The 24,563-nt window shown below is 42.6% G+C and overlaps 1 protein-coding gene across 1 annotated transcript in view; it reads left to right on the top strand.

Annotated features, from left to right (window-relative positions):
- The first annotated feature begins 15,906 nt into the window (after positions 1-15,906).
- Positions 15,907-24,563, top strand: part of FAXC (failed axon connections homolog, metaxin like GST domain containing) — a 55,052-nt gene continuing 46,395 nt past the window's right edge. Inside the window, exon 1 of the mRNA XM_073626983.1 lies at positions 15,907-16,360. Within this exon, the coding sequence (XP_073483084.1) occupies positions 16,098-16,360 (263 nt within the window). The 5' untranslated portion in view covers positions 15,907-16,097. The remainder of the gene's footprint in view (positions 16,361-24,563) is intronic.

Here is a 24,563-nt window from a genome sequence, read left to right as displayed (position 1 = left end):
TGGGGGGTGTTTGTACTGCCTTGATTTTTTTTTTTTTCCTTTTTTGGACCTCAAGAAGAAATAGGCAGTCATTACATCAGGATTGATCAATCAAACCATAGTTTGTAGACTTTATACCCTTCACACAGACTTATAATGCACTTATTTGGGTTATTGTTACCAAAGAAATGTAGCAGAATACACTTTGCCTAAAATTTTATGAAGAAAAATTACTTTTTTCTCAGTATTTCTTTATAATTTTTTTTTATTTTATTGTTTGCTATATCAACAAATGATTAACCACTTGCCGCCCGCCATATAGCAAAATGACGGCAGCAAAGTGGTTTCAACATCCTGACCGGACGTCATATGACGTGATCAGGATATTAAGCCGCTGCACATCCCCGGGGGCACACATCGCATCGATCGTTGTTGCGGTGTGTCAGTCTGACCACACCGCAACTCCGATCTAGATAAAGAGTCTCTGATGGAGACTCTTTACCACGTGATCAGCCATGTCCAGTCACGGCTGCTCACAATGTAAATAGGAAGAGTCGGTGATCGGCTTTTCCTCACTTGCATCTGACAGACGTGAGTAGAGGAGAGTTAATCGGCTGCTCTCCTGACGGGGGGGTCTGTGCTGATTGTTTATCAGCACAGTCCCCCTCAGATCCCACCCATGACCACCAGGATGGCCACGCACACTGGACCACCAGGTATGCCCCCCTAGACCCCCAGAGAAATACTAATCTGTGCCCAGGCAGCTGCCAGTCAGTCCCCACTCACAATGCCTATCAGTGCCACCCATAAGAACCCATCTTTGCAGCCTATCAATGCCCATCAGTGCTGAATATCAGTGGCGCCTACCAGTGCCTGCTCATTGCTACCACCTTATCGGTGCCGCCTTAGCAGTGCCTGTCAGTGCCGCATTATCAGTGAAAGAGAAAACTTACTTATTTACAAAATTTTTTTAACAGAAACAAAACTTTTATTTTTTTCAAAATTTTCGGTCTTTTTTTTTTATTTAGAAAAAATAAAAACCGTAGAGGTGATCAATACCACCAAAAGAAAGCTCTATTTGTGGGAACAAAATGATACAAATTTAGTTTGGGTACAGTGTAGCATGACTGTGCAGTTGTCATTAAAACTGCGACAGCGCTGAAAGCTGAAAATTGGTCTGGGCAGGAAGGTGTATAAGTGCCCTGTATTGAAGTGGTTAAATACAACAAAAAAAAAGCTCTATCGATCTAAAAAAAAAAATGCTAAAAATTGAATTTGTGTACAGTGTTGCATGACTGAGTAATTGTCACAGTGTGACAGAACTGAAAGCTGAAAAAATGGCTTGGACAGGAAGGGGGTGAAAGTGTCAAGCGTTGAGGTGTTTAAAGAGGAACTGGACTCTGAAAGCTGTGCCCAGAAAAAGGCAGGCTGAGTGCATCAGAATAGGCAGTAGTATTGCCTGAGGTCTCCTTGTAGCTGATCTTTCACAATTACTGACTTGCCATGCCTTGTTCTGCAGTGTCTGTCTCTATGCCCATCTTGGAAGATGCTGGGTTTGCCTTGTTCAATTAAGCTTTGACAAGAAAACCTAGAAGCTGATTGGTTACTATGCACAGCTGAATCTGTGTATACTAGGTTGTAGCAAATATCCCCCTCTATGTCCATTCATCAGTGCTCTTATGCTGTCAGTGCTACAGTGGATATAAAAAAAAAAAGTCTACACGCCCCTGTTAAAATGTCAGGTTTCTGTGATGTAAAAAAAAAAAATGAGACCAGATAAATCATTTCAGAACATTTTCCATCTTTTAGGCCTCATGTACACTGGATGTTTTTACAGCTGCTGTTTTTGGCTTCAGACGTTTTTTCTGCAGCCAATAAACTCTCCAGCATGTTATCCTTTGTGTCCATGCATACATGGGCTGTTATCAGAAGTTTTTGGCAGGGGCATTTTCTGGCTGGAAAAAAAACACCCCAGAACTAGTGGGGTTTGAGAGGAGTTTTTCAGTTCAGTTAAAAATGCTCTAACTCTGAAAAACGTGACTATTCTGTGTTTTATCAACCGTAAGCTTTTGTGGGAGTATCATTTTGTTTAAAAATGCTACAGCTAAAAAAAGGCTACTGTAAAAATGCTGATAAACTAATTTTATAGCTAACCCTACTGTCATTTTTATAATGTCCAGTGTGCATGAGCCCTTATTGTGACCTATAAACTGTACAACTCGATTGAAAAACAAACTGAAATCTTTTGGGGGGGGGGGGGGGGGGTAAAAATAAACTAAAATAATGTGGTTGCATAAGTGTGCACACCCTCTTATAACTGGGGATGTAGCTGTGTTCGGAATTAAGCAATCATATTCAAACTCATGTTAAATAGGAGTCAGTACACACCTGCCATCATTTGAACTCTGTTTAAACCCCAATTAATGTTCAGCTGTTCTAGTAAGTCTTTCCTGACATTTTCTTAGTCGCATCCTACAGCAAAAGTCATGGTCCACAGAGAGCTTCCAGAGCATCAGAGGGATCTCATTGTTAAAAGGTATCAGTCAGGAGAAGGGTAAAAAAGAATTTCCAAGGCATTAGATATACCATGGAACACAGTGAAGACAGTCGTCATCCAGTGGAGAAAATATGGCACAACAGTGACATTACCAAGAACTGGATGTCTCTCCAAAATTGATAAATAGACAAGAAGAAAACTGGTCAGAGAGGCCGTCAAGAGGAGTACAGCAACATTAAATGATCTGCATGAATATCTGGCTAGTACTGGCTGTGTGCTACATGTGACAACAATCTCCCGTATTCTTCATATTTCTGGGCTATGGGGTAGAGTGGCAAGATGGAAGCCTTTTTCTTACGAAGAAAAACATCCAAGACCAAGTCAATTTTGCAAAAACACATCTGAAGTCTCCCAAAAGCATGTGTTATGGTCTGAGGAAACCAAGGTTGAACTATTTGGCCATAATTCCAAAAGATATATGTTTGTTGCAAAAACAACACTGCACATCACCAAAAGAACACCATACCCACAGTGAAGCATGGTGGTGGCAGCATCATGCTTCGGGGCTGTTTTTTCTTCAGCTGGAACAGGGGCCTTAGTCAAGGTAGAGGGAATTATGAATAGTTCCAAATGCCAGTCAATATTGGCACAAAACCTTCAGGCTTCTGCTAGAAATCTGACCATGAAGAGGAACTTCATCTTTCAGCATGACAACGATCCAAAGCATACATCCAAATCAACAAAGGAATGGCTTCACCAGAAGATTAAAGTTTTGGAATGGCCCAGCCAGAGCCCAGACCTCAATCTGATTGAAAATCTGTGGGGTGATCTGAAGAGGGCTGTGCACAGGAGATGCCTTCGCAATCTGACAGATTTGGAGTGTTTTTGCAAAGAGTGGGCAAATATTGCCAAGTCAAGATGTGCCGTGCTGATAGACTCATACCCAAACATAAAATCAAAAGGTGCTTTAACAAAGTAATAGTTTAAGGGTGTGCACACTTATACAATCATATTTTAGTTTTTTATTTTTACTTCCCTTCACCTAAAAGATTTCAGTTTGTTGTTCAACTGAGTTGTACAGTTTAAAGGTGGAAAAAGTTCTGAAATGATTTATCTTTGTCTCATATTATATTATTTTATTTTATTTTTCTTTTACATCAGAAACTTGACATTTTAACAGGGGGTGTGTAGACTTTTTATAGCCACTGTATGTCTGGTATTTATAATTATCTATTGCAAGGGAGTATACTATAAATGAAAAGGAATTTACACATCCTACTTATCTGGCTCTTGTAGGTTACAATTCAACACGTGTCTGGGAAACTTTTTCTGGGACCTAGTTGAAAAGTTTACTTCTACAATGGCAACAATCCTATTCAAATAGAAGCAAAAAAAAAAACTCTTGAAATTTGGAAAATTTATTTTTCACTCGTGATTTCTTTTTTTTTTTTTCCTCAAAACTATAAATGCAGCATGAGTATGAGTCAGTCTATTCAAAAGTGATATTTCACTTAGATGTGCTCTGTTGCGATGATTTATTGAACGTGTCGAGAAGATGGCTGCAGTGTTGAATTTAGATGAAAATGTATACGGGAAGCCTCTCATCTCTTGTATGCGTCTCAGGTCAGTATACAGCGGGTAAAATAAGTATTGGACACGTCACCATTTTCTTAGGTAAATATATTTCTAAAGGTGCTGTTAACATGGAATTTTTAGCATACGCCAGTAACAACCCATGCATACAAAGCAACCAAAACAAAAGTTCAGAAATTAATTTATGTGTAATAAAATGGAAGGACACAGGGAAAAAGTACTGAACATATGAAGAAAGGGAGGTGCAAAAGTCATGGAAAGCCAAGACACCAGCTGATATCTATCAGTAATTAGCAATCATGCCCCTTGTCAGTGCAAATTAATATCAGCTGGTTCAGTCTCAACTGATAGCCTATAAAAAGGTGTCTCATTACCAAGGTGTCACACAAACATCTCATGATGGGCAAAAGCGAAGAGCTCTCTCAAGACCTTCACAACCTTATTGTTGCAAAACATACGGTGAGGGGGGAAAAAAGTATTTGATCCCCTGCTGATTTTCTACGTTTGCCCACTGACCAAGAAATGATCAGTCTATAATTTTTATGGTAGGTTTATTTTAATAGTGAGAAAAAGAATAACAACAAAAACAAATCAAGAAAAACGCATTTAAAAAAAGTTTTATAAATTGATTTGTATTTTAATGATTGAAATAAGTATTTGATACCCTATCAATCAGCAAGATTTCTGTCTCTGAGGTGTCTTCTATACAGGTAACAAGCTGAGATTAGGAGCACTCTTTTAAAGGGAATTCTCCTAATCTTAGCTTGTTACCTGTATAAAAGACACTTGTCCACAGAAGCAATCAGATTCCAATTCCTCCACCATGGCCAAGACCAAAGAGCTGTCCAAGGATGTAGGGGACAAGATTGTAGACATACGCAAGGCTGGAATGGGCTACAAGACCATTGCCAAGCAGCTTGGTGAGAGGATGACAACAGTTGGTGCGATTATTTGCAAATGCTAGAAACAAAGTAACTGTCAATCTCCCTCGGTCTGGGGCTCCATGCAGGATCTCACCTCGTGGAGTTTCGGTGATCATGAGAACGGTGAGGAATCAGCCCAGATCTACACAGGAGAATCTTCTCAATGATCTCAAGTCAACAGGAAAACAATTGGTAACGCGCTACGCTGTGAAGGACTGAAATCCTGCAGCACCCGCAAGGTCCCCCTGCTCAAGAAAGCAAATGTACAGACCTGTCTGAAGTTTGCTAATGAACATCTGAATGATTCAGAGGAGAACTGGGTGAAAGTGTTGTGGTAAGATGAGATCAAAATTGAGCCCTTTGGCATCAATGCACCGCGCAGTGTTTGGAGGAGGAGGAATGCTGCCTATGACCCCCAAAAACACCATCCCCACCGTCAAACATGGAGAGGGAAACATTATGCTTTGGGGGTGTTTTTCTGCTAGGGGGACAGGACAACTTCACCACATCAAAGAGACGATGGATGGGGTCATGTACCGTCAAATTGTGGGTGAGAACCTCCTTCCCTCAGCCAGCATTACGATGACCCAAAACACACGGCCAAGGCAACAAAGGAGTAGCTCAAGAAGAAGCACATTAAGGTCTGGAGGGGCATAGCCAGTCTTCAGACCTTGATCCTTTTAGAACAGTGGACATCAACCCTAGCCTCAGGGCCCACTAACAGGTCAGGTTTGCAAGATAACTGAAATACATCACAGGTGATATAATTTGCTGCTCAGTGATTGCAGTATTCTAGTTTGCATCTCCCCAGGGTAATACATAAAACCTGGCCTGTTAGTGGGCCCTGAGGACAGGGTTGATGACCACTGCTTTAGAAAATATGTGGAGGGAGCTGAAGGTTCGAGTTACCAAATGTCAGCCTAGAAACCTTAATGACTTCGGACATTGTTTCGTCGGATGGGCTGAGGACGTTTGACGACTTAAAGGGAGAGAGAGGACTACCCAATTACATGTTCTTCAGGTACATCCAGCTCCAACATGCTTATCAGACACAATTCCCCCAGCCTATCACACTGGAGGCTAATGGTGTTGAGCGCATGATGGCCCTGGCTGAAGACATAAAACCACTGTCGGCCCTCTATTCCAAATTTATTGGACTGGATACCTCTGTGGTTTCCCAGCTGTTCTCGAAATGGCAGGCGGACATACCCAAACTTGCGGATGATGACTGGGAGGAGGGTCCTCAGCAATACCTTCCTCTCATGATCTCTGTGAGGGATAGGTTCACTCAACTTAGATTCATCCACCATGCTTACTACTGGCCAGAGCGCCTGGCCAATATATACCCCGACAGGAGTCCCCTATGCCCTAAATGTACCTCAGAGAGGGGATCTTTTTTTCATATTACATGGTCCTGCCGACATCTTCAATCTTTTTGGAGGGGGGTAGTGGCCGAAATCAACTCTATAGGTAAACTTAGAGTTCCCTATGACCCGCTGCCACTACTACTAGGTATTGTAGACACACTAGAGGCATCACAGGCAAAAAAACTGTATTCTATATGGCCTTCTATGCGAGGAATGCGATCCTTCTCAAATGGAACGACTCTGCTCCCCCATCGTTACAACAATGGAAAGCCCTAGTAGACATGGCCCTGCCACTCTACAAATGAACATATCTAGGACGTAACTGCCCCAAGAAATTTAAAAAAATATGGGCGGCGTGGACTCGAGAAAGGCAACTCGCCTTGGAATAGGGTTAAGGACATTGAAGGAGTTCTTACATTAGGATAAGCCCAACCCCCCCCCCCCCCACAGGTCTGTATCACAATTGGAACATGGTAGCTATATAGGTCCCTACTTTGGGTCTACATCCCTGTGTACACTCGCTGTACTACATGTTACGATCGGTTCCAGAAGTTCAGATATACATACCCCCCACTCCACCCAATATCGTCAAGGTAACATGCTTCACTGATTATTTTCTCTGCTGTATTACTGCTAGTCACCGGAAATGTTGAGACTGTACTGCTGGTTTTTTACGTGTTTTGTTCAAAATAAATAAACTTTATGTTAAAAAAAACAAAACCTTAATGACTTGGAGAGGATATGCAAAGAGGAGTGGGACAAAATCCCTCCTGAGATGTGTGCAAATCTGGTGGCCAACTACAAGAAACGTCTGACCTCTGAGACTGCCAGCAAGGGTTTTGCCACTAAGTCATGTTTTGCGAAGGGGTCAAATACTTATTTCACTCATTAAAATCCAAATCAATTTATCAATTTTACATTTTTCTGGTACTCCTTGTGAAATTTCTGACAGTGGAGTAAAAGAATTATCAGAAGAATTGTCCACGAGACAATTAATAGGTACAACTGTTTCAAAGAAAACAATAAGTAATGCAGTCAACTGTCATGGCCTGTATGCACGCTCACCACGCAAGACTCCATTGCCGAAGAAAAAGCATGTTGAAGCTTGTTTAAAGTTTGCTGCACCACATTTAGGCAGGCCTAAAAATACTGGGAGAATATAGTTTGGTCAGATAGGACCAAAATTGAACTCTTCGGATGCCATAATACGCATCATGTTTAGGAGTCAAATGGCACTGCACATCACCTCAAAAACACCATACCAATAGTGAAGTTTGGAGGTGGTGTGGGGTTGTTTTTAAGCTTACGGTACTGGCAAACTTCATGTCATTGAAGGAAGAATGAATGGAAGAATATACCAAGACATTCTTGATAAAAAACTGCTGCCATTTACCAGAATGATGAAGAGGAAATGAGGGTGGACATTTTCAGCAAGACAATGATCCCAAACACAAAGCCAAGGAAACTCAATTGGTTTCAAAGAAAGAAAATAAAGCTGCTAGAATGGCCCAGTCAATCCAGTAGAAAATCTATGTACTAAACATCAGAGTTCATAGAAGAGGCCCACGGAATCTTGAATATTTAAAGACTGTTTGTGTAGAAGAATGGGCCAAAATCACACCTCAACAATGCATGCAACTAGTTTCTCTATACAGGAGGCATCTTGAAGCAGTCATTACCAACAAAGTATTTTCAACTAAGTAATAAATACATTTCGGTTAGCGTGTTCAAAGCTTTTTCCCTTTTTTATTCTATTTTATTACACATAACTTTAATATCTGAACGTGTTTGTTTTGGTGTCTTTGTATGTATGGATTGCATGGGTTGTTACTGACGTGGTTAAAATTCCATGTCAGTAGAACCTTTGGAAATATATTTACCTAGAAAAAATGTTTTCAATGCATTACAGTAAAACACGTGTTTTTTAGATACATTTTTTTTTTTATCCCTGACCCCGCACTCAAAAAAGGATTTTCAATGGGAGGTGCGTTTTTGGTGTGCTTTTGAAACGGCACACCAAAAATGCAGCATGCAGGCCTTGTAAAAATGCAGAGCACCTGCAATGTAGTGATGTCAACAGTTGCATGGGATTTAAAGGGGACCAGTTTTCATGGGCTTTTGTCATGATTTGAAAGGTGTGATTTTGTGTGGAAAAAGCAAACCAGTGTGAACAGGGCTTAAGAAACAGACTGCAAAGTTATTCTCCTCACTGACTATCATGGAATGTCTTTTTTTTTTTTTTTTCCCCCACTTTTTAAATATTACAGCAGTTTGGGTAGATCCTTAATCTTCCTGCAACAGACGCATTGTATTGAGTATCTAGGTCCGAGTGTTCTTCCCCCAAAAGAAGCTTCAGACTCTGGTCACAAGTTAGAACTTTTCAGTTCAGAAGCTGTTCACTTCTGCATTAGTCTTAAGGATGATGGTAGCTTACTTCAAGGCATTTCACTTCGCCATTTGCCCCAGACATCTGCAGTACTAGGTTCTGACATCGTGGAACAAATCAGTCTTATCCTGGACAGGCTATCTCTGCCTTGTTGGCTCAGGAATCTGGCTGTAAAGTTGGGAAAGTCCTATTTTCCTGTCTATCGAACCAGACACCAGCTTGTCAGGGAAACATTCTGGACACTTTGCTGGTGCACGAAACTCAGGTCGTCAAAGGAATCTTTTCTCCCATTTAACCACCCTGGAGCTTCAGGTAATTTGTCTGTCTCTTCAGCACTAGACCATCCTGATGGGGAGGGGGATCATCTATTCCAGAATTAATCGGACAACGCCACAGTGGTGGCTTACATCAACCATCGGTGAGGAACCAAAAGTCTTGCTTTGGCCAAAGAGAGAGCATGGATTCTGCCCTGGATAGAACCTCACATTTCAACTTTGTTAGATGTGTACATTCAATAGATCATTGGCAGGTGGATTTCATCCAGCAGCAGTGCCATTTGCCCTCTGTTTTAAAGACTGTTGGCTGTATTTAACACCTTTTTTGCATATCGTCCAGCTGTGGTTTGGGCAAGTCTATTCCTAAGTCACTGCTTTTTTTTTTTTTTTTCCCTGAAAAACTGATTCTCTTTTTGTTATCCTTGATGGACCTCTGACTTCTCCTTCCACCATCTCTAAGGGGCTTATGATCTCAAGGAAAAAAACAGTTAAGCACTATCTATAATAGTCTTCTGTTTTCACTGATATCCAATTTTTTTTTTAAACATGAATTTTATTTAAGTTGCAAAACAAACATAAAAGCAGTGTACAATCTCAACATCCAATTTTTTTTAGGTTCAAGGTCCAACCAGTGCTTGAAGAGGAGGGTATATCCTGAAAGCTTGCCCTGAAAATTCAGATGTTAGTGCAAATAGAAATGTATCACCGACAGTACGCAATTGTTTTTGTTGCAAGCGCACTAATACGGCTACCATCACCTCAAGCATGATCTCAAGGAACAGATTCCACCTTTTCTTGTCAAAGCATATGCTGCTAGAATTGTGAGTGCTTCTTGGGCTTTTCAGCAGCAAGCAACTGTTTCCCAGATTTGCAAGGCTGCCACCTAGTCTTTTGTTACACTTTCTCTATTTGTTATCAGGTGGACATTTTGGCCTCATCTGATACCAGCTTTGGGCAAAAGATCCATCAGGGAGCTATTTCACCTGATTGCAGTCTGTTGTTTTCTTGGGCCAATTGGGGATGGTTTGCTGTGTCACCCAACCCTCAGTTTGATGTCCTGAAGGTTAAAAGTTAGGTTCACCTATAGGAGCATGTTACATATTCATCCACCTCCAGAGCCCCCCCCCCCCCCCCCCATGACAGCGGGCAGGGGTTCCTCTCCCTGCACCCGCTGTCAGATCTGCAAATTGGTGCAGTCTCACCCACGACACCACGTCATTCACAGCAGTGCTCTGTAAATGAGAAAGCTAGAAGTCCCATCTTCCACCACGATTGACAGCTTGTAGTTCTCAATGAACTGTGATGAGTGCCCTCGTTGTTAATTTACAAGCCCTACAGCTTTGAAACTGACAGCCCATGACAGGGGTGCAATGCTCTGCATTTTTTTTCTGCAGAAAATATGGCCATTTTTTTTTTTTTTTTTTACTAGAGTGAACTTAGACTTTAAACACTTTCTGTGTACCACATTAGATGAGAGATGTTTTGTACTCCCTGAAATATCATTTAACTCTCTGGCATCTACTAAAATCCGATAGTGTAAGGGCATTCCCAACAAAGGTACACCCTCCCACCAGTCCCTGCCACACCTGTTTACTTACCTCAGGTGTATCATGGTCCGCTCCATATTTTTGTTGACAACCTGCCTGTGTATGCAAAGTAGGCCCCCTAAGAATTTTTTGGGGCCATCTCCTGAGCATTTCCAGTCTTTGAAGGCAAATCCATACATGTTTACAAGGACACTCTGTTATAGAAGTTTTAGCCTCACAGAATTTCCACTGACTTTTTAAACATCATCATACAATTGTGCCACGTTTATAAGCATTTAAACAACAGTGATGATTTAAAAGGGTGCTATAAATCTTATCAATATTCATACGGAACAAATATCTTCACTCAAAAGTAAGCTCATGGTAAATATAAAAACTGTAAGCATTTCCATTCCATGGGTTAAAGAAGAAGCGGTGGCCACATCAAACAGGTATGACTATGTAGTTAAGCTTCACGGAGGGCCCAGTCCCCTTTTCAATGTAGAGCATGACATACAGACAGCCTCCAAAAATTTTCAAGAGTAATATTACTGAAGAAAAAAGGAACATTCCAGCCAGTACAACATAATTTCTTTCTGCACTCTGGGCACAATTCACTAAAGGTTATTGCATGCGTTATAACGGTCACATGACCACATAACGCATGCAATAATGAAAATGTAAATGCACTATTGCTTGTGTGCGATACTTCGTGCAAACACCAAAAACACTTGTTAAATACCGCATAAAAACGCATTAGTCAATTCACAGACGGAAATAAATAAATGCATGCAGTAATTAAGTACTAATCCTAGCTTGTGATAACTATGGCAATGGTCAGACCCCTCAGTGATTGGTTTAAAAAAGATAAGCAGGAAAGTGCAAGCTGGAGCAGGTGTCAGCTAGATTTTACTCAGGAGTTGTCTCTGGAGGCTAGCAGACGGCAAAGCAAAGAGGATGGAGCTCTTTGAATCCAGCCTTGTGGAAATTAAGATCTCAAGTGGTCATTTTAAAGAAAGAAGCTTTAACCACTTAAGCCCCGGACCATTTGGCTGCCCAAAGACCAGATCGTTTTTTGCGATTCGGCACTGCGTCGCTTTAACTGACAATTGTGCGGTCGTGCGACGTGGCTTCCAAACAAAGTTGACGTCCTTTTTTCCCTATAAATAGAGCTTTCTTTTGGTGGTATTTGATCACCTCTGCGGTTTTTATTTTTTGGCGATAAAAAAAGAGCGACAATTTTGAAAAAAACGCATTATTTTTTACTTTTTGCTATAATAAATAAACCCAAAAAATATATAAAAAAACATTTTTTTTCCTCAGTTTAGACCGATACCTATTCTTCTACATATTTTTGGTTAAAAAATCGCAATAAGCGTATATTGATTGGTTTGCGCAAAAGTTATAGCGTCTACAAAATAGGGGATAGTTTTATGGCATTTTTATTAATAATTTTTTTTTTTTTTACTAGTAATGGCGGCGATCAGTGATTTTTATCGTGACTGCGACATTATGGCGGACACGTCGGACAATTTTGACACATTTTTGGGACCATTGGCATTAATACAGCGATCAGTGCGATTATGTCAATGCATTGATTACTGTAAAAATGTCATTGGCAGTGAAGGGGTTAACACTAGGGGGCAGTGAAGGGGTTAATGTGTGCCCTAGTTTGTGTTCTAACTGAAGGGGGATGGGGACTGTGCAGGGAAACGAACAGATCGCTGTTCATACTCTGTATGAACAGACGATCTGTCAGTTCCCTGCTCAGAGAACGGGAAACTGTGTGTTCTCCATGTGCCCCGAGTGATCACGGGAGGAGTCCAGTGGTGATCGAGACCGAGCGGGGGGGGTGTGCGTGCCCCCTAGTGGCCACAGGGCGAAGCGACATTACATAACGTTGTTCCGCCCAGCCGTGCCATGCTGCAGCCATACAACTGTGGTGGCTGGTCGGCATGTGGTTAAGGAGTGCACACTGCTGGATCAATTCGGGGATGCTGATACCCTGCAGAAGTTTAGGTTATCTTAGACACTAAAGCTGGCCATACACATATAGATTATCTGAAGATTTTCTATGGTTAGATGGAAAAAGTGGAAGATTCCTCCACCCACACAGTTTAGCGAACATAGAGAAATCTGTTGCACTTTTTCCATCTAACCATAGAAAATCTGCAGATAATCTATAGGTGTATGGCCAGCTTTACTATGGAGCTTTTTTTTCCTTAGATTTTATAGAAAATAAAGTTGCAGATGTGACCACTCCTCTCACAAATTAACACTGAATTTGCATTGAAATTGCACATGACAAGCAAAAATCACAATGCAAATTCGCACCGTGTACTGCTTTAAATTTGCACTGAAAACCGAGGCTTAGTAAATCAACCCCACGTCTGGTATGCTTAAAAACCTTCTTTCCGTAGAATTTTCTTTTGGTGCAGGCATACAGAAGGTGATAACCTGCATTGCCAATTTGTACACAAACACGGTCAGAACTTGCAAACTCCATGAAGATTGTGCCATGGCTAAGATTTAAACCAAGGACCCCAGTGCTATAAAGCATAAATAAATAACGCATAGAAATATACACATATCAGCCATAACTATAAGACCATTGGCAGATGAATAACTGATTATCTGGTTATGATAGCACCTGAAAGTCAGTTGGCTATATTAGGCAGCAAATAAACATGTTGTCCCCGAAGTTGATGTGTTGAAAGCAGAAAAAAATGGGTAACGCAGTTTGTTGTGTATGAGGCTGTGTAGCCACAGTCAATGTCCACAGCCAAATGCACCTACAATGGGCATGTGAGCATCAGAATTGCACCATGGAGCAATTGAAGAAGGTGGTCAGGTCTGTTAAATATGTTTTCTTTTACATCATGTGGATGCACCAGACAGTGTTGATGGGGTAATCTCTCCTGGAAAGCTCTGATTGTACCCTTGACTTCCTGCTGAACTGGCTGAGATTCAAACCATCTATGGCTGGCTTAAAGTGTTACTAAACACAGGATCCTACATTCACAATATCTGGTCTCACACAGAACATGGAAATACAATCATTTTAGTAAACAGAAACTGCTAAATATCTTTTCTCATCAGCAGTATATAGCAGTCTTGTGACTTCTAGCAATGCCTGGTTAAAGCTTGTAGGAGGAGTTTTCATACTGCACTGGCTGTCCTAGCAGGATGAACAGCGCTGATTGGCCCTGTGCTGATCACATGCACTCTCCCATGAAAAAAAAACTTTCTAACAAAACTCACCAAACTGAGCATGTTCAGCCTGACTCCAGTAACTCTGTCTTATCCAGACATGTTTTGGGGTAATGCAAGAAGGGGAGGATCTGTGCATACAGGATCAAACAGCCTTTTTACACGATGCAGAGGATTAATCCCTTAGGTTCCACAGTGAGTATAACAAGCATGCTTTACTGCATTTACACACTAAATTTAATGTTGTGAGTTTGTTAACACTTTAACCAGTAGCCGACCAGCCGCCACAGTTATACTGCGGCAGGTTGGCGCGGCTGTGCAAATCACCGTAGCTGTACGTTGCTCCTTTAAGACATCATAGCAGGCGCGTGCATGCGCCCGCCACATGTCCCTGGAGCCAATGCGTGTGTCCGGCGCAATGATTGCCAGGAACCCGCGATCACTCGTGACAGAGCAAGAACCGGGAGAAGACCGGGAAGAATCTGTGTGTGTTCTCTCAGGGGAGAGGAGACAGATCACGTGTTCATACACAGTCACCTCCCCTAGTCAGTCCCATCCTCCCTACAGTTAGAAGACACCTAGGGAACACAGAACCCCTTGATTGCCCCCTAGTGTTAACCCCTTCCCTGCCAGTGACATTTATACAGTAATAAATGGCAATTTTTAGCTCTGATTGCTGTAAATAAATCTCAATGGTCTCAAAATAGTGTCCGATCTGTCCGCTGCAATAATCGCAGTCCTGATAAAAATCTCAGATCGCCACCATTACTAGTATAACAAATAATAATAATAAAAATGACAAATCTATCCCCTATTTTGTAGATGCTATAACTTTTGTGCAAACCAATCAATATACGCTTATTGGGATTTTAGCAAAAATTTGTAGAATACATAACGGCCTAAACTGAGGAAAAAATGTTTTCTTTTAAAACATTTTTTTGGATATTTATTATAGCAAAAAGTACAAAATAGTGTGTGTTTTTTTCAAAATTGTCGCTATTGTTTTTGGGTATAGTGAAAAAAAAAAAAAAACGCAGAGGTGATCAAATACCACAAAAAGAAAGCTCTATTTGTGGGGGAAAAAAAAGGACATAAATTTTGTTTGGGTACAACGTCGCACGACCGCGCAATTGTCCGTTAAAGCGACGCAGTGCCGTATCGCAAAAAATGGCCTGGTCAGGAAGGGGGTAAATCCTTGCGGGGCTGAAGTGGTTAAGACACAGTGCTTAGAATGATGAATCAAAGAATTGCTGAGCATCAGATACAACTGAATGGATATACACTAAAATGGAAGGTCCAGTTTCAGTGCACCTACCTACCCATTAGCTAAAACTTATAAACTGTAAAGTGGTTTAGCTAGAATCCTTTGGTTCTACACTCCAAAGACATGCCGGTCCAAATTGGTCCTAGTTGTGTGGATAGTATGTATGCATGTGACCTTAGATTTTAAGCTCCTTTACATGTAAAGCGCTGCGTAAATTGTTAATGCTACATAAATACCTGCAAGGCCTCATTCACACGGTTGTGAAAATTTTACTGATATTACACGTTTTCTAGAAGAAAAGTTCCTGCGTAAAAATCAGTAAAATACTTGCGTATAGAATAGATGCTTTTAAATGTGTAAAGACGCTTATGCGTAGATAATTTTTTTTCTATGATCATTTATTTTCTCCCTTTGCTTATAATTTACGTGCTTACAAACGTGTACAAATGCATGTATACGTTTAACTGTGTAAAGCGCAGATTTTTGGACACTGTGTTATGGATCTGAAAGCAGCTCATGTTTGTGTGAATGGCTCCATTGAAAACAATGCAGATCCGGATTTAAAAAACACTTGTATATATGTATGTTTGTTTTTTTTTTTTTTCTTTTTACAGCCATGTGAATGGAGCCTAATACTCATAGGTAAAGTAGATAGGAAGAATATATATATATATATATATATATATATATATATATATATATATATATATATATATATACACAGCAAAGGCATATATTTTTTCCTCCTTTTGAATGTTCCTTCCATTTCAATGGCAATGATTTACTGGTAACCCTGCATGTATATTGATGTATAGACACACAGTTTCCTCTCCCAGTGAGGATGGAGAATGACATCAGCAGAGCACAAAGAGGAAGGGAAGATCAGGCAGCAGAGAGGAGGTGTAGGAGTGGCATCCCCATATGATGCTTGATCTGCCTCCTCCCTGCTAGTGATCATCATCATCATCATCACATTGCCTCTCCTGGCTCCTTGTTTCCAGAGGCTGAATGTAACCTTCCAGCTTTCCCTTGTTCTTTTCATGCATCTCCTAGGCTGCAGAGGAGAGTGCACACAGCATGCACTGGGGTGTTGCTCTAGTCTGGTCCAGGTCTTGTGTGGTTGATCTGAGCAGGAATCAGACCTTCTCCCTGTGCTGGTGTGCAGGCTCAGAGGACAACTACTCCTTTTATGGGGACATCATCGCTTTCCCTGTACAGGATTACACTGGCGTTATGTCAGGACTGGGATCAGATTCCTGGTGGAAGAAAACCCTCTATCTGACTGGGGGGGCCCTGCTGGCTGCTGCTGCATACCTTCTACATGAGCTGCTGGCAATCAGGTGAGGACATGCCTGGGGAGGGAGGGGGGACAGACCCTGCTGGCTCATCTCTTTTGGGGGGATCCCTAATGTTACAAATGATAAACACTGATATGACAGATCAAAATCAGAGCAGACTGTGACATGGACTGGTGATTTGACATTGACAGCCTCTTACCAATATTAGACCTCCAATCAGAGGTGGATCTGATTTGGTCCTGTTCCTTTATACACACTTCTATCACCATCAGTGTGTTTACTGGACAAGCCTTGTTAACATTCTGCACAGGATTAACCCCTGCAAAGTATTAACCCCTTTCACTCTTTTTTCTTAATCCCTTAAGCCCCATACACACTATCAGATTTTCTACTGATTTTTTTTGTCTTCAGATTTACCAAAACCATGTAGTGCAAGGGCCTGCCTGATTGCATACAAATCGAAACTCCTAAGGTTTGACCTCATATTATATGGTTTTGGTAAATCTGAAGGAAAAAATCAGCAGAAAATCTGATAGCGTGTATGGGGCTTCGGGATGAGATAAAAGGGAAACCAAAATCTGTAGATTGTTGATGGGTCAGAAATAAAATCTTTCCTGTGTAAACAATAGGAATATACCTTTGTTTTTTTGTTTCAGGACAGAAGGGGATGGGGAATGTCAGTATCAGTTGTTTGTTGTGTTTTACTTTGTTTAAAAATCAAGATCTTTATAGATTCAGTTGCATCCTCTGACAGGTAATTCACTTACTGTAATGTTATCTTTAGCTGTAAACAATAGTAGGTGGGGACATCACTAATTAATAGATCTGAGACTGAAGCCAATGGAGAAAGCAGCTTGTGCTATGCTGTCCTAATCTGGATGTTTGCTGCTCAGTGATACTCTAGTATGGCCTGACGAATCTTCCCAAACATAGCCTTTGACATTGGCTTCAACATACAGCACCATCACCATTTCCCGGGAAAGATGATGCCTAAACAAGCCTGTTTACTGTAATAGACAGGCTATTGGCCTACTGGTGACCAAACAGGCAAAAAATATACAGTATGCAAACAAAGAATAGGCTATAAATACATGTACAGCATATATATATATATATATATATATATATATATATATATACAGTGGCGGCTGGTGGTAATTTTTTCTTTTGGGGGGGCGGTAAACAGTGCACCCACAACCACCCCCCCCCTCCGGTCCGGTAGCACTTACTATGTCTATGGCAAGGCAGCGCTTCACCCAGGCGGTGGGCATCATGGGCGGCTTCTCCTGTTCTCCGTGGGCATCACAGCAGTCTCCGTCTCATCCCTCCTCCTGGAGGGGCAATCGGAAAGCTTCTCCTTCTCGCTTCTCCTTTCGGCCAATCGGGAAACGGGTCTCAGGAGGAGAATCAGTGTGAAAATAGCGAATGTTTATTCGCTATTGTCACACAAATGGGTGGGCTCGGTTCACAGTGCTCTGAGCCCCGAGCCCATCCTTTTTTGAAGCCTATTAGAGCATCTGGCTCTAATCATGTGCTTCAAACCCCCCCTTTGGAATTCATGCTTCTGACGTCCTGCATGGGGCGGACACATGGATAGGGGGGCAGCGCCCATGCGCCCCTAATGGACGGGCCATTTTATATATATATATATATATATATATATATATATATACATGAGTATACTGTATAACATTAAGCCTGTTTATATTGAATACTGGGGTCACTATATATTGACATTAAAGTAGCATTAGCATTAAAGGGTTAGTTTACCTTTACAAAAAAACTGCCTATGCAGGTAAGGGGTGTCTGTAGATAAAAAACAAACTGTGCAGCTCTGACTAAATTTGAATAATGCCCTTGCTATAGGTAGGTGTAGGCCATTTACATACCTCCTGAAGCCTGACCGGAATACTCCTAGGACGTTGCTAAGAGAGGACAAATCATTACTGCTCACCTCCACCGTCACAGCAGTGAGCTCTCAAAGCTACTTCATCAGGGGAGAGAAAGAGCATATGAGGAGGATAGGAGGAAAAGCTTACTGCTGTGATGGAGTAGGTAAACAGGGTGACCACATTTCCAAACTGCCATTCAGGAACAACCCCCCCCAGCATGTATCAGTCGGTGACGTCACAAGGGGGCATGGCCCCTAGTAGTAAACTGCTGTGGTTTTTTTTTACAAGGTCGTGTCATAATGTGCTAGTATGCATTGCATACTAGCAAATTATATGAAGCTTACTCTAGACCAAAGCCTTCTAGTGCCACTCTGTCACCGCTGAAGGTGCTTTCATCTTCATCCGGCCTTCCTCCTGGGTTCGCAGACTTCGGCTGTGTTAGTGGCTGCAGCCGGCATTTACCGCACAGAACTCTGAAGGGACGGCCCGGGTGGTTATTCATTTCAATAGCAGAATAAATTAATATTTTGGCCAATGGAGTAAACGAATGCCCAAGCACTTGTCGTGCATAAATGCGTTTGAGAAACATGGCTTTAGGGGAGTTTTTACTCTGCTTAACCCCCTGCCAGGAGAAAAGTGTTCAGAAGAGCTGGGCAAATGCTCAGTGTGCAGGAGGCCTTAATAGTATGATGTTCCATTTACAATGCATTGCCTCCACGCCTTTACCAGCGTACACAAGCAACCATGGTATAATGCGTCCACTTCTGGGAATGAGTCCTTATTGTTTTAGTATAAAGTGTGGTAATTGCGCTAAGTGTAGCAAATGATAGCAGCCAGTCTGATATTGTAGTGTATGTACACCCTAACAATAAATACACTTATTTGCTCTCCTTTGGTCTGCCAAAGTACACCATTAAAAGTGTTTTGTTATATTTGTTCACTAAGTGCAAATCGTATTTGGTGATTTTGCCAGAGGTTTTGTGAGTTGATAACTTCCTGTATTATCTGCCTTTGTACAAGCAGGGGTAATGGAGATGGGGAGAGGTCTGTGTGGGCAGGGCTGACACCATGTGCTTGGGAGATCTGAGCCGAGTTATCCAGAAGCTCATGTCAGGAAGTTAGGAGATAACTATATTTTGGGTACATTATTCTGTATCAGCGGTGTATGTACAATCCTTTTGCTGCTGCTGATGTAAGGATTACGTCAGCGGCAGCACCAACATGTAAACAGCTGTTAATTTAATTTTGAGGTTTATTTAAAGGATAACTAAAGGTTCAGTTTTAAAAGAAAAACAACAAAAAAAAGTCATCATACTTACCTCCTCTGTACAGTTGGTTTTGCACAGAGTAGACTCCCTCTACTCCTGGCTCCTTCTCTTCTTGAGTGCCCCGTCGGAAAAGCACTCTCTCTCTCTCAGGGCACCCGTGCGGGCGCGCTGCCATGTCCTGCTGCTGCGTCCATTGATACAGACAGCAGGACTCTGCCCCACCCCCCGGCTCCCGCGTCATTAGATTTGATTGACAGCAACGGGAGCCAATGGCTGTGCTGCTATCAATCTATCCAATCAGGACCTGAGACACCGGCTGGAGTGGGTGTGCTTGTCCCTGGTGCAGGAATGATCAGGCTCAGGTAAGTAAAAGGGGGGCTCTGGGGGGGCTGGTGAACTACAAGAGGTTTTTCACCTCAATGCATAGAATGCATTGAGGTGAAAAAAACGTGAGGGTTTACAACCAGTGGTGGCTGGTGCTCAACTTTTTTTGGGGGGGGGCGCAAACAAACTGAAAACATTTTGAAAAAAAAAACATCAAACGCAGCCACTGTGCCCATCAAACGCAGCCATTGTGCCAAATACAGCCACTGTGCCAAATGCTGCCAGTGTACCCATCATATGCTGCCAGTGTGCCATGCTGCCAGTGTGCCCAACTGCCCATCATATACTGCCAGTGTGCCCATCAAACGTTACCAGTATGCCCATCAAATGCTGCCATTGTGTCCATTAAATGCTTCCAGTGTATCCAACTACCCATCATATGGTGCCAGTGTGCCCATCAAATGCTGCCAGTGTGCACCCCACTCCGCTTGCGGGGTCCTTCATGCATCTCCTCTCCTGCCTCATCTCCCGTCCTCTCCTCCTGATAGGCGTCCAATTGCGGCGCCTTTGGTTTCAGCCAATCAGGTGATAGGTAACAGACCTGAGCACCTTATTGGCGGAGAGGCGGTTCAGTGTTAAGAAAGGGAAAAGTAATTCGCTTTCCTAACACAGCTGAGTGGACTGCGAGCGCCAAGCATGGCGCTCGCAATTCACCTATTTTGCAGCCTTAGAGCCTTACTTACCAGCTCCGCTCGGGCCGTGTGTTCCACGGAGCTTATGACGTCACTTCCGGTTTCCCTCTGGCACAGGGATTGGGGGTGCCAGTGCGCCCCTATGGACAGGCCACCACGGTTTACAACCACTTTTTACAGTGAGATGTTGGCAGCGGTCGGAAGAGGCATGCCACTCAGAATCTGGTGCAGCTGTGCATGGTAGCCAATAAGCTTCTAACTTCATTTTGTTAAATTAAAGTGGTTGTAAAGGAAGAAGTTTTTTTTTATCCTAATGCATTATATGCATTAAGATAAAAAGCCTTCTGTGTGCAGCAGCCCCCCTCAGCCCCCCTCATACTTACCTGAGCCCCATCTAGATCCAGCGATGTGCATGAGTGCCTCAGCCGCCTGGGACTTTCCCTCCTGTTTGGCTGAGACACAGCAGAGGTGCCATTGGCTCTCGCTGCTGTCAATCAAAGTCAATTAGCCAATCGGCTGCTTGCTGTGGGGGCACTCGATCGAAGGGAGGGGCCAGGAGCTCCAGTGAGGGACCTGAAAAAAGGAGGATCCGGGCTGCTCTGCGCAAAACCATTACACAGTACAGGTAAGTACAGTGGGGACGGAAAGTATTCAGACCCCCTTAAATTTTTCACTCTTTGTTATATTGCAGCCATTTGCTAAAATCACTGGGATTTAATAAAACTAGAGAGTGCAAAATCTGGTGCAGCTTGGTAAAGTAACCAATCAGCTTCTAGGCTTCATTGTCAAAGCTTAAAAGGGGTTGTAAACCCTTGTTTTTTTTTTTTTAAATAACAAACATGTACTACTTACCTCCACTGTGCACTGTGCAGTTCGTTTTGCACAGAGTGGCCCTGATCTACCTCTTCTGGGGTCCACTCGTGCTGGCGCGCTCCCGAATCCTGCTTTTGCATGTATTCACACAGAAAGTAGAACTCGGCCCCATCCCCTGGCACCCGCGTCATTGGATTTGATTGACAGCAGCGGGAGCCAAAGGCTGCGCTGCTATCAATCTATCCAATCAGGACATGAGACAAAATACTAAATACTGAGATGCAGTCGGGAGATGGGAGAAAGATGTAGAAAGTCAACCATCACTGCAGCCCTCCACCAGTCGGGTCTTTATGGCAGAGTGGCCCGACGGAATCCTCTCCTCAGTGCAAGACACATGAAAGCCTGCATGGAGTTTGCTAAAAAAACACCTGAAGGATCCTAAGATGGTGAGAAATAAGATTCTCTGGTCTGATGAGACCAAGATAGAACGTTTTGGCCTTAATTCTAAGCGGCATGTGTGGAGAAAACCAGGCACTGCTGTTCACCTGTCCAATACAGTCCCAACAGTGAAGCATGGTGGTGGCAGCATCATGCTGTGGGGGTGCTCAGGACCTCAGACTGGGCCGAAGGTTTACCTTCCAACAAGACAATGACCCTAAGCACACAGCTAAAATAACAAAGGAGTGGCTTCACAACAACTCTGTGACTGTTCTTGAATGGCCCAGCCAGAGCCCTGACTTAAACCCAATTGAGCATCTCTGGAGAGACCTAAAAATGGCTGTCCACCAACGTTTACCATCCAACCTGACAGAACTGGAGAGGATCTGCAAGGAGGAATGGCAGAGGATCCCCAAATCCAGGTGTGAAAAACTTGTTGCATCTTTCCCAAAAAGACTCATGGCTGTATTAGATCAAAAGGGTGCTTCTACTAAATACTGAGCAAAGGGTCTGAATACTTAGGACCATGTGATATTTCAGTTTTTCTTTTTTAACAAATCTGCAAAAATGTCAACAATTCTGTGTTTTTTGTCAATACGGGGTGCTGTGTGTACATTAATGAGGAAAAAAATGAACTCAAATGATTTTAGCAAATGGCTGCAATATAACAAAGAGTGAAAAATTTAAGGGGGTCTGAATACTTTCCGTCCCCACTGTATAACATGTTTGTCATTCTTAAAGAAAAAAAGAAACGAGACTTTAGTATCACTTTAAAGGGGTTGTAAACCCTCATGGTTTTTCACCTTAATGCATTCTATGCATTAAGGTGAAAAACCTTCTGTAGCGCTGCAGCCCCCCCGTTTTACTTACCTGAGCGCTGTCTTTCTCCGGCTGGGAGAAAGCCATCCAGCACTAGCTGGTGTCTCGTGTCCTGATTGGATAGATTGATAGCAGCGCAGCCTTTGGCTCCCGCTGCTTTCAATCAAATCCAATGACGCGGGTGCTGGGGGGTGGGGCCGAGTTCTGCTTTCTGTGTGAATACATGCAAAAGCAGGACTTGGGAGCGCGCCAGCACGAGTGTCCACCAAGGAGAGCGCTTCTCTAACGTGGACACCCGATGGGGGGAGGAGCTACCAGCGCTGCTGGTGGACCCCAGAAGAGGTAGCTCAGGGCCGCTCTGTGCAAAACAAACTGCACAGTGGAGGTAAGTATGACATGTTTGTTATTTTTTTAAAAAAAGGGTTTACAACCCCTTTTAAGCTTTGACAATGAAACCTAGAAGCTGATTGGTTGCTTTGCCAAGCTGGACCAGATTTTGCACTCTCCAGTTTTATTAAATCCTCCCCAATGTCTCTTCTGCAAAAAAATACACATTTTCCTGCCTGTTCGCAATCCTGACATCATCCCACACTGGCCAATCAAGATGACGGAAGCCTGACACCCAGAAGGAACTGGGGAGAAGATGCAGGAGCAGGCATTGGACCATTGGAACAGAGGTAGATATTTTTGGCTTTAGTTCAAGGCCCTTTTTGTACAGGCTTTCCAATCAGGTCTGCCTGTCAGTTTTTCAGGTGGACCTAATTGCAAACTCCATGCAGATCTATAGGCAGGTGGATGTAATTTAACATTTGTCCTTTTACATCCACCTACCTCCAAGTCTTTCCAGGTTCTGGATAGATCAGAGGTAGCCTGATGTAATTAAACACGAGTTTGTTTACATCTGGCCGCAAAAAGAGCCGTCATGGGTCTGCTGTCAGATGTGGACATCAACTTAATGTGCTCAGATCTGATAAAACTGACATCCTTTTCATTCTGCTCCAACTTATTAACATTGAATAGGAAAAGGTAAGAGTTACAATTTCTGCTTCTGTTTGTGGCTGCATTTGGGATCATTTGCTCCCCCTGTGCTGCCTTTACAAAAAATGGAGGGGTGGGAGTGTGGAGAAAAGGGTGCTCTGGATAACAAGGAGACTTTAACAAACAGTACATGACTGGCTCTTGAAATGTGATTAATGCACCACAGCAGCACTTCAGAAGAGGGAAGCACACTTTATGGGAAAAACAAAGCAGAGAAGAAGGCGCTTCTAAGTGCAGTAATAAAACACTTTAATGACAAGGAAGGGTTAAAAACACTTACAAGATGGAAGTAAAACAGGCATATCAATGAATCCATAACGTTCACCGGGATGCCTCTTGGGAGTAAAGACAGCTGCAGGTGGAAGTTCCAGCCAATCAGCAGTGGTAAACACTGTGTCTCTGATCCAAGATGGAGAGCTGTGCTGTCAGGACCAGCATGGAATCCAGGCAACTGGAAGTGACGTCAGAGTGGGCGGAAGTGACTCTGACGTCACTTCCGGTTGCCTGGATTTCATGTGAGGGCTGTTGTTACCAGGACACCAGTGAACATACCGTCAGAAATGGTAACTCTTTCTCTGGCCACTAAAAATGTGCTCTTGTTTTTGTCTGTGTCCACATTTGAGAAATTCCCCATAACTTCCTGTCCTGACAGGAAGCAAAGTGACATCTCCGCAATAGGTATACACACAGCAGTAAAATTCTGACAGAGGTTTGATGCCTTCCCCATTATATTCAAAACCAAATAAAAATAGTTGTGGATGGTGCTGGGCTTTAAAAAAAATCTTCTCACCACACCTAGCAATTTGTCATACTGGCCATTAACCACTTGACTTCCAGAAGGTTTTACCCCCTTCATGACCAGGGAATTTTTTGCCATTCAGCACTGCGCTACTTTTACTGGCAATTGCTCTGTCATGCAACACTGTACACAAATGAAATTTATATAATTTTTTCACACAAA

The sequence above is a fragment of the Aquarana catesbeiana genome, linkage group LG04, assembly GCF_042186555.1.
Source record: "Aquarana catesbeiana isolate 2022-GZ linkage group LG04, ASM4218655v1, whole genome shotgun sequence".
NCBI lineage: Eukaryota > Metazoa > Chordata > Amphibia > Anura > Ranidae > Aquarana > Aquarana catesbeiana.
Note: the sequence above shows the minus strand (reverse complement) of the source record. Positions and strands in the feature narration are given on the sequence as shown.